General features: G+C 35.1%; 1 protein-coding gene and 1 pseudogene across 4 annotated transcripts in view; both read right to left on the bottom strand.

Moving 5' to 3' along the window:
* Positions 1-16,735, bottom strand: part of LOC116843614 (semaphorin-1A-like) — a 711,737-nt gene that overhangs the window by 319,317 nt on the left and 375,685 nt on the right. For all 4 annotated transcript variants that reach the window (XM_032814175.1, XM_032814150.1, XM_032814158.1 and 1 more), the window contains one exon: positions 6,935-6,986. In XM_032814175.1, the coding sequence (XP_032670066.1) occupies positions 6,935-6,986 (52 nt within the window). The remainder of the gene's footprint in view (positions 1-6,934; positions 6,987-16,735) is intronic.
* LOC116843633 lies at positions 6,993-14,765 on the bottom strand (annotated as a pseudogene).

Genomic DNA, 16,735 nt, shown 5'->3' with positions numbered 1-16,735 from the left:
TATATATATATATATATATATATATATATATATATATATATATATATATATATATATATTTACATTGCGCGGCCTCGATTCTTTCTGAATTTGTTTATTTTTCCCTCCCCTTTTTTGTGCCGGTCCGAAATATTTGCTCTCGTTGACTTTCTGAACTTTCCCGGGTTGTTTTTAACACGCGGCTGACCGTTCCGCTCTCGGTATCCGAATGTATCGGAAACAAATTTGTGAATAAATATTGTTGCATCCGAGGTCGTTAGTCGCGCGATTCGTGGCATTCGTGATCACAATTCAACGAGAACCTGCTGGTTCAACTAGATACAGTGTTTAATAAGGTGATACTATATCGCATATTAAAACAATTATTACAATCGTAGATTATATCGAATCATAGACTGTTATTTTGAAAAAAAGAATATGTTCCATGTTTCGATTTACTTTGAATATTGTAAATAAACTTATTTTAGATAAAGAAGCATTTTAGACCTGAGAAACATTTCTTGCGACGCAAAAATTAAGCAACTTTTTCACATTTTCTTCATATTTCTATATTTTTTGTACACATTAACATACATTTTCGCGATGACGTTTATTCGACATATATTACTAAGGTTATAATCCTCAGTAATAACTAACAAATTTTAGAATAATTGTTAATTTTAGAGTACACATCACAAACTTCTATACAAAATGAAATAAAAACGTAACTGGGATCACATCGATAACACTGTAAATATTGATTTTAACGAAAATTGATCCATATAAATTGATGAATATTGCATGACTCGAAGGGGGTTATGTAATACATTATTCAAATTTTACTTGTCGCTAATAGTTTTCAAGGTTTCAAGAACATCTTCAATTTTTAAATGGAAATAAATTTTTATTTTATAACGAAGTTATAAGATAATATTAAAATAAACTTAATTATGTTAAACAATATGATTTTTGAACGATTCTTATCAATTTGTATATGAAATATAATAATCCATTAAAATTCCGAGACGAAAAATTTTTTTACAAAGTGGTTCTGTGCTTCATCCTGTATACTAATTAGCCTCCTGTACTCTGTATAGTACGATAGTAATAGAGATAAGCGCCATATCATTTTGAATGCGCATATGTATATGTATCGTGTGTGTGCAATGTATCTGATTTACAACTATTCTAAATAGAAAAATAACAAAATATGTTTTTATTTACAAATAGTCTCTCTTTTATGTTTTCTTATATCTTATTTTATTCTTTTATGTATTTTGAATATTTATTGTCTATCAACGCGTATATACTATTCGTTATTAACAATGGTACTTTCAGATTTTTCTTCTGATTGCTGCTAACCAAAAGTACAACGAAAGGAGTATGCATTTCACTGATGCTGTATCGGCTGCCTTGAATGTTCCCGATAACTACAATATAATTTGAAAAGTTAGATTTCTCACATAAGTTTTTTTAATTACGTTATGCATCATAAATTCTAATATTGATTTCAGCAGTGGTTATCGACGTAATTTCTATATGCATGAGTAAACTTAAAATGATATAGCAGCCTGTACCTTCTCCACTTAGAACATATTAGTAGAAAGTTAGCAATTCAGTTAGTATATAGAAGTCTAAGGCATACTTCACCAATGACTTTGACTTTCACATATATTATCAAGGACATACCTCTGAATAACGTGGACAAAAAAGATTGTTCGCTAATTGTTCATTGAAAACAAACATTCGTTGAAAAAATGTACACAAATAAATATAATTTCTTTACAATGTACGTCATATCGTCACAATATTAAGGTTAGATTAATGCTGCAATTTTAAGCAAATATACGAGTAAATCGTAAAATCGTGAAGTTGTAGCTTACGAAAAAAAACAAAAATCAATCGTAGATACTTACGAATTATCATATGACATACGGTCGGCATAAAATTGCAGACCTATTCATAAGTTCTAACGAGTCTTACGAAAACAAGTTACAAGTTTTACGATTTTGTCTAAAATTGCAGTATAAGATAAATTAGATTAAGTTTTTGCGAAGACCTCTATTTTTACTTGTTAATATATAACACGCATCACGTGTTTACTTTTTAAATGTACACAGTGTCAGAAAACTATGACTTATTTATGAAATTTATTTTGTTAATGATTTTTTTATAAATAATGAATTAGCAGCTAAAACATTTTGTATGTTATACGAATGTTTACTCACACAACAATACGACGTCTTAAAGACGTCTAAAAGACGTTTTAAAGTTTTTCAGACGTCATAAAAAGTTATCAGAGAGACATCTTTATAATGTCTTTAAGAGACGTCTTATGTCCCAAGACGTTTTAAAGACATTATTTTAAGACGTCTTTAAGGCGTTGTTTTTAAACATCTTAAAGATGTCTTTAAGACTACTCGAATAGAGACCTTTATATATGCTATTATAGATTTTACTTTTATTTTATTTTGTAATTATATACACATTAAGAAAATAAGGATGTTTTATTTATTATCTGCAGTTTAGAGTTATGATTAGAATGTAAATTTGCTTATCCGTCCTACTCTCCGTTGAAATTAGATATCAATGACAGCTAGCGGATAATGATGATATTCGGCACATCGAATTCGACATATACTTTAAACTTTAAAATATATACTTTAAATTTTAAAACATATGCTGACGAATAACGATATTTGCGGTATATGATTTAAAATTTAAAATTTGAAATAGTGGTATATGATTTAAAATTTTTTTAAAGCACACAATGTCGGTTATCATCAACATTGATTAACTGTCATCGATACCTAATACTGATCAGGACAAATGAGCAAATCCACAGTCTAACTGTTACTTTTAAGAACTATCTGTATGGAAAAAAATAAATTTTCACTCGGCACTGCAACTTAAAAGTAGACTGACTAAATTATACAAATTTACAATTTAATAACTTCTCCAAGATTTTGACATGCTTCATGTACACAATGCTCACAAAAAAAAAGTAAAAGGTGATCGTTATGATATTTGCGACAGTATAAACCTCATAGTCGGTAATATAGACAATCATATATACATATATAGTCTTAGAAATGTCATTTAATAGACGTCATAAAGACATTTGAAATATGACGCCTAAAAGACATCAGAAGTAAGATGTCTTTAGGTAATGTTTTAAAGATATCTTATTTAAGACGTCTTTAGAACGTCTTTTATATACAGGTGTCCAAAAAGTTCTGGAACGGTTAAATAACTCCTCAGGAAAGCGTTATCGAGAAAAAGCATTAAATACAAAAGTTTTAGGATTAAAAACAAGGAATTCGATGATGATCTTGATCTTGACCCAAAGATCAAGTTTAAAGGTCATTTCAAGGTAAACTTGAAAATCTTAAATGGAAACTCCCATTTTTATCTCGGAAATGGAAAAAATTGGAAATTTTACGTCCATATTTAGTCATTGGGTCAAAGTGATCCTTGAGGGTTATTTGAAGGTAATTTGAATCTATTGATTTTCGAAATGACCGTTAATGAAAAAATTCACTCCATAAAGTACATTCGTACACGACAAATTTGTATGACATTAATGTGAACGTAATGTCTGGTCAAAATTGAGTCAAGCTCATTCCTAGAAGTCATCCAGGAACTGAATAAATTTTCCCATATAAAATCATGTCAAAAGACTAATTAGAAAAATTAGATTACTTTCGAGATATTTTTCATTATGCTCCATGCATCAAATTTTTCATCACGACTGTTTCGTAATGCGTACTGTATGTAGAATTACTCTGAACCCAGAAATTTCCGATTGATATTGTTTAGAGATTTCTTTTCGATTGTATCTGTTCGTTAAACAAGAATTGTTAATGAGACTTTTTCATCTATTTAATGATGAATTAGTTTTTTTTTGGAAAATTGTTTTCCTTTCAACTATCCATTGGTTTTTTATCCATTGTTATTCTAAGATCTAAAAAAAATAGTTGAGTTATTGATCAGAAATCATTAAAAAAGTTGAACAAATACGTATCCGAAAATTTCCATTTGTATTATTACTGTCCGCCAAAATGCAACGTTCTTACTGAACGAGAAAGAATATCTCTTCTAATGATGAGAAGTTGGGATGAGGTCAGAAGATCTTATGATCAAACAAAGAACCTTTTCAATGCAACTTTTAGGAATAGGATGGTTCCTATTTCAAAATCAACTGTCGAAAGAACTGTTAGACAGTTTGAAGATACAAGTAGCGTCAAAAATCGACCTAGATCTTAGATGGAAGAGTTCAGCAACAAATATAGAAAAGTCATTGCATATTTTATTATCATTCATAGAAAACCCTCATAGTTCTATCCGCAAAATTGCTCAAGAACATGAAATAAGTAGAATATCTGTCCATAACATATTGAAAAAAAATAAATTTCACCCTTACAAAATTAAACTTGTTCATAAGTCAAATAAAGATGATTTCGATTAACGAGTGGAGTTTTGTGAGGATATGATATTCCGAGTAGATAAAGATCCTGACTTTGTATCAAATATAGCTTTCTCGGATGAAGCAACATTCCAACTAGATGGTACTTTGAATAAGCATAACTGTATTGATCCGATACAAATCCTAATTGGATGCGAGAACATAATACGCAATATCCGGAGAAACTGAACGTTGGGACTGAAATATTAAATAATAGATTAATAGGACCATTCTTCGTTGATGACAATTTGAACGCCGCAAACTATGAAGATATGTTCCGAAATCAAATAGTTCCGGCAATAAGAAGGATTGCTGGCGAAAACTTTGAGCACGTATAGTTTCAGCAGGATGGTGCTGCACTCCATTTTCGACGAAACGTTCATGTTTACTTAGACATGGTTTTCCCTGATCAGTGGATAGGACGGAGAGGCGCGACTGAGTGGCCAGCCATATCAAATTTGACCCCTCTCGATTATTTTTTGTGGAGTTATCTAAAAGATCGGGTGTACACAACTAAACCTCAAAATTTAGATGAATTGCGTTAACGAATACTAAATGAAGCCGCTCTTATACCTGCTGAATATTTCAAAAATGCAATTGCAACTTTTTATCATCAATAGCTTATTGCCAAGAAGCCAATTGTCAACAGTTTGAGCATTTGATCCATTGATGATACTTTCAATTACCAGTCTACTCTAATGCCTTGATAATGCTTTGTCTTGTTTTAATTTGCTGGACAGTCATTACAATCTTGCCTTGACTAGCTGGATAATGCTTTGTCTTACCTTAATTGGCTGGACAGTCATTACGGTCTTGCCTTGACTGGCTGGACAATGTTTTGTCTTGCTTTAATTGGCTAGACAGTCATTACAATCTTGCCTGAACTGGCTGGATAATACTTTGTCTTGCCTTAATTGGCTCGACAGTCATTACAGTCTTGCTTTGACTGGCTGGACAATGTACTTATCTTGAATGACCTCTAAACTTCACTTTTGGTCAAAGTCACCATCAAGTATCTCGCTTTAATCACTCAAACATTTTTTTCTGAAAACGCTTTTCTGAAGAATTATCCAACCGTTGACCTTCAAATGACCCTCAGGGATCACTTTGTCCCAGTGACTAAATACATATCCGGACATAAAATTTCCCGTTCTTTATATTAGTCAGTTACATGTTAGTTAGTCAGTTAGATGTTAGTCAGTCAGATGTATGAATATTTGTAACGATATGAGATATAAAGAGTAGATTTTCATTTAAATGACATGAAATACGTGTATTAGGAAAATTAACATAAAACATATGCATCTGCTTATTTCATATGTAATTACATAAATATATTCATATTATTTCCTGTATTTAGTTAATTGTTTACGAAAGAATATATTTATAAAGTATATTATAAATATGAAAAATGTTAAAGAAGTCTTTTAACTTTCTAGTTGCAAAAAAATTCTTCGAATATATTTATCTTTCCATCTAAAAAAAAAACTGTTTACAAAATTTGAGCTAAATCGGAGTATGGACGTGTTTTCGTAAACTTCGCTCAGTCGTATTCGAATATATCGTATAGCCGAGCGTCCGACACGTCCTCTCGAGTCGCCGATTCTCCCTCTTTTTCTTATTTATTCGTGGTCTCGAGTATTGATGTTTCTCCCGCTCCAAGTTTCGCGCGAAAGCGATACCACCGATGTATCAAATCCAACGTTCGGTGCGTTTGAGAGGGAAAGCAGGATTGAATAAAATCCCCGCCGAAAAGAAGGTTCGTTAGATCTACGAACGCGCGTTCCGGTTATCGCCTCAATTACGTAAATTAACTTCGAGGCGAGCGTGTCGGTATCCTTGTGAAAACAGTCTTTTCGTGAGAAGGGATTATTAAGATTTTTATCATTTGTCGCGATTTCCAGGAAGTCTGATAAGAAGAGATCGTAGTTATCGTGTCAAGAATCGGATAAGAACTCGCTAATTCGTAGAGATCTTACAAGTTATCGAATCTTCTAACGAGAGTTGCAAATTGTTCATGAGTTATTTACGCCTATGTGAAACGTCAAATTAAAATTTATTAACAATTTAATTAATTCAATTTTGTTCAATTTGGTTTCAATTCTACCGACGATATATTTTCTCTCGTTCGACAAATATATCTTTTATTTAAGATACAGTGCTATTGTTGTTGTATCTTCCCAGCACAACGGTGTATCTTTACAAATCACGTGCGCGCCTCTAGATCGTATCCGCTGAAAGGATTGCGCTTTCATTGGCGACTGAGAAAGAAAGAAAGAGGAGGAGAAAAACACCAGTATCGGTAGCAATTCTTTTAACATTATAGATGGCTGCGACAATCTATTTTTATGTTTTTCAAATACGGTAACCCGAAGGGAAAAGCGCACGAGAGAGCGCGGGGTTATTTAAATCTTCCTGTCGGTTCTCCAATTTAAATCATTCTTTGTCGAACTTTAGATATTGGAAACGGTTATAGGGCTCTGTACTCACCTGGTCGACGATCTCCGTTAAGTCATGCAGACTTATGTTGTAAATGGCGTTCCTGAAAAACGAAACGAGAGCGTTAAATCCCAGCCATAAATCGTGCCCGTAATCTCTGCGTTTCGTGCGTCTCCGCATCGATAGCGATTCGAATAGTAGCGCTAATAATTACGACTGAGTCGACGAAAGTTAGCGATGTAAGAAACAAAATATGTCGTCAGATCGGTACGAGAATTTCGTCATGTTTGTCAAAAAATTTCGAACAAAATTATTCAATTTTGCAATTGTTTCGAACAGCTCTAGCTAAAGAACGGTTAATTCATTTTGCGGAGTCGAATAAGAATCGTCGCGATTGTAAACTCGCGAACATTCACTATCTGCAGTACGCTTGAAGCGAGCGTACCCTTTAGATATCGTAAATGCAAGCGTAATCTAAAGGTGACCGTGGAGACTGCGTCTCCTAGGACACATGAGCGCGAACTGGTGACAGCCCGAAGAGAGTCGCTCCCTTACGGTGCGTCTCGCCACGTCGAAGAGCGACGTAGCCGCTAAATCACGGAGCGCAGAGCGCTTGCCATGGAAGGATATTCGGACCTTATATATAACTTAACCTAACGCACGTGACTTATTCCAACGCACTATGTATACATAGTGTGAATATTCTCGCAGAATAGAGACCATCAAGTCGACTACTCTCTCCGTGCGTGGAAGGCGTGTTTCTCAGAGCAAAGAGTTACGGTCAAATTTCGATGATAGCTAGCGTGATGATAGCTTTAAAGTTTAAAACGTACGATGTCAGATATCAGTATATATCCGTGTGTGATGCCACTATCATCATCCGCTAGTTGTCATCAATAATAACCCTAAGCAGAGCAAATGAATAAATTCACAGTGTAATCTCGATTGACTGCAGCAAATAAAAATGATAAATAGGATATCCTTCCTTTTTTAATGTTTATATAATATTAGAAATGTTTAATCGCATGTAAAAATCTTAAAATAGGGTATCTTTAAAACAATGTCTTAAATGAAAACATAAGACGTCTTAAAGATACCTTCTTATAACTTTATGTCTTCTGATTTTTAAGAAAACTAGATAGATTAGAAATTTCGAAAAATCGATTTTAAGTATTTTGCATTTGTGAATAGCGTGAGTTTTTTTAGTTTGCGTTAGTAACGTATTTTTTAGTTTGCTAAATTTGTGTAATTCGAAAAATGAAGCTCAGGACAGCAGAAAATGTGAACAGTCTAAGGGCTAGCGGCATAGATTACGTTTATACGGCAATGTTAATCCGGATTAATAACTATCGTAGTTAGTGAATTCTCGAAGCCAATTGGAGTACATTTTTAGATCTAAAAGAATATACCAATAAAATCCAAGAATTCACTAACTACATTTGTTACTAATCCGGATTAACGTTGCCATGTAAACGTAGTCGCACCGTACCCAATCAAAAATGAAATTTCACTATCTTGCTAGAAACTGATTATGGTCCATTTAGAACGTTTACGAGGAGTCCAAATCAGCCCCATAATCAGTCTCCAGCTATACTATACGACCACTTAATTTTTTACTGGATAGCACCGTGGAAAATGACCCGTAAAGATCCTTCGGCAAAGTCAAACTTGTAACTATTACTATATATGTAGTCATATTTAGTGATGGATAGCTTTACCAATATATAACTTTGCCAGAATAGTAGTACACTCATTGCATGTCGCGCGTCGTATGCGAGCGTGTTCTATGTCCTACGTCTTATGCAGACGGGCCCTGATATCTAATACAGCTCTGGAAAAGGGGCACAATTAATCTATTCTTTTCAACTAAACTGGTAACACTACTTCAATAAACGTACGCACACTGAAGCTTGAGAATCTTGTACGTACGCTTCATAGGCTTCAATATGTATGTATATTTTTTAAAGTAATGCAACAAGTTCAGGTAGAAGGAACAAACCAAATAATTGATACATTTTCCCTGTTACTATAAAGCAGTAAATTGATTGACTGCCATAAATATAGTCCGGCCAATCTTACAAATGCTTCGAAATATTCAAAATATGATCTATGCATTTGTTTTCAATAACTGAACTATATACACTTACTTTCTTGCATTACTTCTCTCTGTCTTCTTTTTTTTCCTCCAAATCATTGTTATATTACTATCAAGATGTACTTATAACATTCAATAATTAAACGGAACATTGCTGATAAGTTTTTTATATTCAATAAATATCCGATTTAGTATATCCTAAGAGAATGTAACAAATAATATACTATAAGAAATATCGTGCGTATATTACCAGTACATTATATATGTTCCAGTATAAGTTCAGTCCCATACAGCATGAATGTCCCAAATATATCATAAGGATATCTTGAAGATATCGCATATCCCAAATATATCTTTAAGACATTTCTATGATATATTTTGGACACCTGCTATATGGAGTATATTCGAATGATATCATGTGCTGTCTGGAGTTAGATTAAACAGAGGAATGATATTAGATAGCTGATAATACCCCTAAGTGAAAATAATTCCATACCAAGTATTATGCTATAATAGCTTTGTGTATATTGACATTGCCGCACCGCGCCGAGGCGAGATGTAGAAGTGCAGCGATGTAAGCAAAGATAGTGGTACATTCTTCTTCCAATCGCTACGCGCCGACATCCGCGCGCTATATTATTGGGCCGCGCTATATTATTGACTCGAGCGCTCCGTCCTCTACCATTCAGCATACATTTTTCCTTAATCTTTTGCAATTAATTTCTCGGCTATTATTACGAATATCGCAAAACGATAAAGGTCTTTTATGTTCAACTCGACGCGCTCTACGTTCTCACGAGAGCTTTGTAGAATGTCCTGGGACACCCTATATATTTACTGACTTTTTTATAGATACATAGACCCACAAAAAAAATTGTCTGTGCTGGGGATGTGACTTAGCTATCTTAATGTTTTTTGGATCACTGAACACAAATCTGATGTTAACGTTGAGTTTAGACGTATAAATTTTGAGTAAACTCAAAAAATAGCTCAAAAATCCATATTTGAAGTAATAAGATACAACATCGCGGAAGGCTGGAAATGTGGCTAGGTTATTTCTGTGTTTTTTGGGTCGCTGAATACGAATCTGATGTTAACATTGAATTTTGACATATCAATTTTGAGTAAACTCAAAAAATACCTCAAAAACCCATATTTGAAATAATAAGATCGAACATCGTGGACGGCTGAGAATATAGGTTATTCCTATGTTATTCCTACGTTTTTCGAGTCGCTGAACACGAACATAGTTTCAGAATTACGCTATTGCGTCTTAGTTTATTATAAAATTTGAAAAATAGCCCGAAAACTTATATTTAAAGTAATAAGATCGCTGATCATGGAAAAGTAGACGTGTCGATAGACTCGTTATTTCAGCGCAATGCCGCGCTATGTCGTGCCCTCCGAAATTGGTTTATATTAGAAAATCTGAGTAATAAATGATCCAAATAATAAAAAGCTTTTGTTAGATGTTAAAAAGGGAAAATATAGCAAGAGGAAAAAAGCTCAAGAGAAACCACTTCATAGGTTATTTGAAGAAAAAAAGAGTACGTCAAAGCAGGCGTTTATAAGACGTATTTATTACTCAAATTTTCTAATATAAACGAATTTCGGAGGGTGCCACGACATAACGCGACATCGCATTAAAATAACAAACCTACCAATACTTTTCCATGATCAGCGATCTTATTACTTCAAATATGGGTTTTCGGGTTACTTTTCAAATTTTACAATAAACTGAAACGCGATAGCGCAATTCTGACACTATGTTCGTGTTTAGCGATCCAAAAATCACAGGAATAATCTTCCTAGCTTTCCGCAATGTTCGATCTTATTATTTCAAATATGGGTTTTTGAGCTATTTTTTTAATTTACTCAAAACTGATATGTCGATATCTCATGGATTGTCGTAGACGTTAAAAATTCTCGGAATATTTTGTATTTTGTTACACGAGATAATACGATTTCCGAGTACTTTTTCAGTAGCGATAGGACTATCACAAGAATCTTAAGATATCTTCATAAATAAAACTCCAAGTGGTTTTATCGATGCCGACCTATTTCTCGATTACAAAGTTCTATAAATATAATTTTTAATGAATTGAAATTCTCTTGTATAGATAATCTAGCACACGTAAAAGATTCTACTCCAACGCTTAATTATAAAAATCGCTTTACATTTTTACATTGTGAGTTGTCTATCGGCTAGTAAATCAGGAGATGCAAGCCAAGCAATAAGTTCTCTTTTACAATCCATCTATTGGTGTAATCGTTATGCAGAAACTCTCGAACAATGCAACCAAAATATGCTGGATATATTTGATTATACATTTGTAGTGGAACGTTTTTTAATAATAACAATAATAAGAATAATAAGAAATAATAATAAGAAATCTCCAATAATATTAGCCCATATATTGCATGAAACGTGCAAGAGTCGCGACCATTGCTTATTCTTCTGCTCTATTGCGACCTTCTGTTATTGCTCCTACAGTTCCTACAATTCTGACATCTTTTTCCTTTTGTTTGTTTGAGTGTATCCAAGCGGTTAATCGTTAATGTTTGACAGCTTAATATCATCTTCCTTTCATATCTTTTTGTTGATCAATGTTCTATTGGACACGGTTGAACTAACATCTGAGGCAGCCCAGTCGCCATTCGTCGAAACTCTGCTGGAAATGCCTTTGGGAAACGTCGCATAACTCATTTTCATTGGCATTCCACGGCTTCGTATACCTATATTCACAGTGCGAGATGTGTTCTTTTCAAATTATTAGCAGCTATTATTAGCAGCTATCTATGCTCTTTTGAAGTAATTCTGCCTTTAAGGATGCACTTTTTAGTTTCTTCTTAAGGGTAAAATGTTTCACCGGTGAGGATTGCTGATTCACCATCGAGGTCAATGCAGTCTTGTTGGTATAAAGACATTCCAGAGGTAATATAGCTGCATCATTTTGCTTTTTTAAAAGTTTTCATAGATTATCAACAATCTCAGCAAAAATTGATCTATGCTTTCCAAATTTCTGAAGTCAGTGTTCAATGAACTTGTTAAAGGAAAAGTCTTCATCGTTTCAGATAATATTGATATCCATCGATCCTCATCCAATATTGTGATCTCAATAATTTCCTCTAATTCCACACGACATTCCTTGATATTCGGTTTGGGTACGTGAAAGAACGAGAGTAACAATTTCCGCTTGACCTGCGGTTTCAGATTGTGGAAACAGTTTTTAATTTCCCGCAATATCTTGGCATTAAGCTAAGAACAAATCAAGTTAGCAGTCCAATTATCGTTCGATGTATCGAGTTTACTATGCAGCCATAATGATATATCACTGTCCCTTATGTTTGTCATACTGAGAAGTTTCCCAATTCCTTTCTCGGGTGTATTCAAATGTCTAGAAACCTCAGATTCAGACTTCTTCTGAATACTCCTACTAAGAGTTCTGTTAAGAGGAAAAATGCAATCGTTATTCCCACAGACTTTTATATACTAACTAGACTGCTGAGAAAACTGCGAGAAAACTGTGGCAAATGGAGGGGATGTAAGGCGCCATATTTAATGACTCTTACTCACACATACATAAAGCACATTGACAATCACTACTAGAATCAATATTAGATTTTATAACGCATTACTAAGGCTGCGTTTTTGAAGACGCTATTTAGCGCTATGAGCGTCCTCTATCCTTGTTCAACTTTCAGGAACAAACAAGGACAGAGCACACTCATAGCGTTAAATAGCGTCTCAAATGCAGCCTATAACGAAGCTTATAACGAAGCGTTAAGCACTTGGAAATACTTTTCCTGAATAAAGTAATCGTAAATTAGTCACGTTGTGCACACACATAGATAGTACACACATCAGCAGGGTCACTCAATATAGCGCCTATCCTCATCACCAACCCATCGCCCAAAGTCAGCAGTCTAGTTAGAATATAGAAGTCTGTGGTCATTCCTTCTATAATACTCATGGTCGCCAATGTTGGACTCATCTGTTTGTAAACAAAGTGATCTTTGTCTATCCGATACATTCGTGATATAAATTATTATTATGATACGACTCATAGAGTCAATTGTTTTAACTTCTTGGTAAGCTACTTAACAGTTAAATCATGTGTCTGTTTCTGTCTAATTTAAAGAAAAGACGAAGACAGACGCTAAAGTCTTTTCAGCGTGGCTCGCGTGGTAAGTGTCGCCGGCGCGACGGAGACTAAGTCCTGTACCGACTTAGAAACGAGCGTGACTCGGTAAGTGTCGCAGACGCGACAATAACGAAGTCGGACGACGCACGATATCTGCAGTGCTCGAGATATCGCAAAAGAAAGCTCCACCCGTGGCGGAGGCTACAAAGTAACCCAGTAAGATCTCGCGAACCCTCCTCTCAGCCACTGGCAGTGTCGAGGGGGTGGAGATCTGTGGAGTCACCAGAATACCTCTTTAGAAAACAAGCCAACGAGTCGTAAGTAAACACTTTAAAGGCAGTGAGTTCACCATGCAACGCACACTCAAAAGGCCTCGAGCCGTTCCTCGCGCCTACTTATATAGCTGCTTAGCTAATATTTAACTGCGAGCAACGACCCGCTGAAATCGTCGCCGCGTCGCGGCGACGACGCGAAGTAGCACAGGCAGGCGGACGCCTGCGAGTATCGCGGCGCCTGGGCTACAACCACCCGCCATACTTCTTCCGTACGAAACATACTCTGATATACTCTGACGTGTTTCACTCTGTACGTACACAAATCAATGCTACCTATAGCAAGAGTCTATGACACCTTACATCCTCTCTATTTGCCACAGTTTTCTCGAAGAGTCAGCAGTCTAGTTAGTATATAGAAGTCTGTGGGAATAACAATTGCATTTTTCCTCCTAATAGAACTCTTAGCAGGAGTATTCAGAAGAAGTCTGAGTCTGAGTCTGAGGTTCAGAAGAGGTCTGAATCCTAGACATTTGAATATACCCGAGAAAGGAACTGGGAAACTTCTCAATATGACGAACATAAGGAACAGTGATATATCATTATGGCTGCATAGTAAACTCGGCATATCGAACGATAATTGGATAATCTAGCCATATTACATTTATATCCCCTCTTCTTCTGGACCACCAGTTTCAGGCATGCGCAGATGCCTTTTTTCCCGTGCATGATACATATTTCTCGGGGTCAATTTTATAAGCACTATATAAGGGAGTTAGCAGTCTAGTAGTTATATAGAAGTCTGTGGTAAGAACCAACGACATATATACCCTAGACCAAGCATTCATATACTTTTACTATAGCAGCGAGTGAAGCCGGAAATTGGCAATTTGTAACTAAAAGAAAAAGTTGATTTGCATCTACTACTTTCTCGCTCTTGGCTTATATGACAGCAAGAGCAATATTTATCTAATCTTTTAACTGTAAACTCTGAAAGAAAAGATACGAATAATAAATATTAAATAATTAAGATAATAATGGTTATATTTCCATCATATTTTATCTTTTTCTTCGATTATTCGATATTTGTCTATACATTTTTATTCGATATTTGTCTATACATACACTTAACCTGATTGTAGTACATATATGGCGACTTTGTCCGTATTGCTTGCACTTTTCGCACTTAGAACGAAATGGATGCATATTATTCAGACGCTGAAAGAAGTGAGACCGAAGAGTCCAAGGGTAAAGAGTGCAAGATTGACAGTCGCTCTAAGCAAGAGTGAGAAAGCAGTAGATGCAAAACAGCTTTCTCACTCTGTCACAAAGTGTCAACTTTCGGCTTTACTTATTGGAGAGAATGTTTGGTTTATTAGTTAGTTTACACCGAGAGAACTAAACGCAGATTGATCTATACCGTGACCAATCGCAATCGATTATTCTTGTAAAAATCAATTACGATTGGTCACAGTATAGGTCAGTTTGCATTTAGTCCTCTCGGTGTAAACTAAGCATATGTATATATGTCGTTGGTAAGAACTTAGGGGTGTACATATAAAACGATCCATATAGCAATTGAAAATGAGACGATCACAAATGTAAGATTCGACTGTAAATGTCGTTTTAAACTCTATTATTTTGAGATTGTGGTCTACTTGATGCTACAAATGCTTTGATAAGTAAATGGACCGCAATCTTTCATTTCACATGTACGCTAGAATTCTATGTGTGCGATAGGAAAAACCAATATGGCGCCTCCCCCCCACCACGGATGTGTTCTCCCTATTCCTTAGTCCGTGGAGAGAACGCACCATCTCAACCATCTTTTTACGGTTGCGTCCCTAAATTCACTGCCAGTACTGAAAATCTACAGTTCATGTCACGTATTATAGCATTTCAGTACTGGCAGTAAATTTTGGAACGCAGCCTACGTAAACTTCTATTTCCACTCCTCAACGATCGGTCTAGATATATTGGGTCTGTTTTCCATTGCTTAACTGGCTGCACTAGTTCTCTCTTATCTTTCTTCCATCAAATTTTATCTGTATATCTGTCTTTTTTTAAGTTCCAAATATGTATTGGGAGTACAAATTAGTTCGGTCCGTTTTCAAAAGATGGTTCTGACTGTTATGAATGTTTCATAGTAACAGCTGATTTCGGTGGTTTCAGAGAGGTTAGACATCTGTCAATAATATTCAGTTTATATCGCTTTGAGTTTCATACAAAATCCCTGTTTTTTACTGTGTTGAATATGTCAAATTTTGTGTTAACTAAGCAGCATTTGCGGGAGGTTTTAGTTTTCTGCTTTAATTGGAAGAAAAGTGCAGCTGAAGCGCATAGAATGCTTGTAGAAGTTTATGGTGACAGTGCTCCAACTGATAAATCATATAGGGAATGGTTTCGACGTTTCAAGAATGGTGATTTCAACGTTGAAGACAAGCCTCGCCCTGGACAGCCAAAAAAATTCGAAGACAAAGAATTAGAGGCATTACTCGATGAAGATCCGAGTCAAACGCAAGAGGAGCTTGCAGAATCATTGGGAGTTACGCAACAATTGATTCGTTTGAGCCGTGCATTACGAGAAAAACGGCCGGAATACGACCAAAGACATGACAAAGTTATTCTTCTGCATGATAACGCTCAGCCTCATGTCGCAAAAGTCGTAAAAAATTATTTGGAAACGCTCAAGTGGGATATTTTACCGCACCCACCGTATTCGCCAGACATTGCTCCTTCTAATTACTGGTTGTTCCGACGGATGCAGCACGATTTGGCAGGTCACCGGCTCACTTCTTTCGCAAAAATCGAAAATTGGCTCCTAACTTGGATCGCCTCAAAAGACGAGACATTTTTTCGAGATGGAATTCGAAAATTGCCTGAGAGATGGGAAAAAGTAGTAGCCAGTGATGGACAATACTTTGATTAATCTGTTCATTCATTTTGTTCTGAAATAAATGCATTTTTGACCACAAAAAAACGGACCAAACTAATTTGTACTCCCAATACACTAGTTCAGCAATAGAAAACAGACCCATAATGTCTATGCTTTTCTATCAGGTTGCTTCCCCATGCGGCGTAAGATGGGTATGCGTAACCTGTGCCAACCATAGCGATAACTCTAGACAGTTTAATATTTCTTTTTCTTCATCTTCTGATAATTCTTGTTAAGGTTCGAATACTTTTCTAAAATGCTCGGAAAATAAATTGGTTTTATCTTTGCTAATTCTTGCCCAAATCTTGTCATTTTGTCGGATGGGTGGTATAATTTGTTTATTGTTTTTTTTTTATTTCTTTGTGACTTTCTGTAATGAATAATCTGTAACTTCTGTGAGTGTGA

The sequence above is a fragment of the Odontomachus brunneus genome, unplaced genomic scaffold, assembly GCF_010583005.1.
Source record: "Odontomachus brunneus isolate Ranch 3 - 2012 unplaced genomic scaffold, Obru_v1 Obru_scaffold_003, whole genome shotgun sequence".
Lineage (NCBI taxonomy): Eukaryota > Metazoa > Arthropoda > Insecta > Hymenoptera > Formicidae > Odontomachus > Odontomachus brunneus.
The sequence above is the reverse complement of the archived record's forward strand: the minus strand, read 5'-3'. Positions and strand labels throughout refer to the sequence as shown.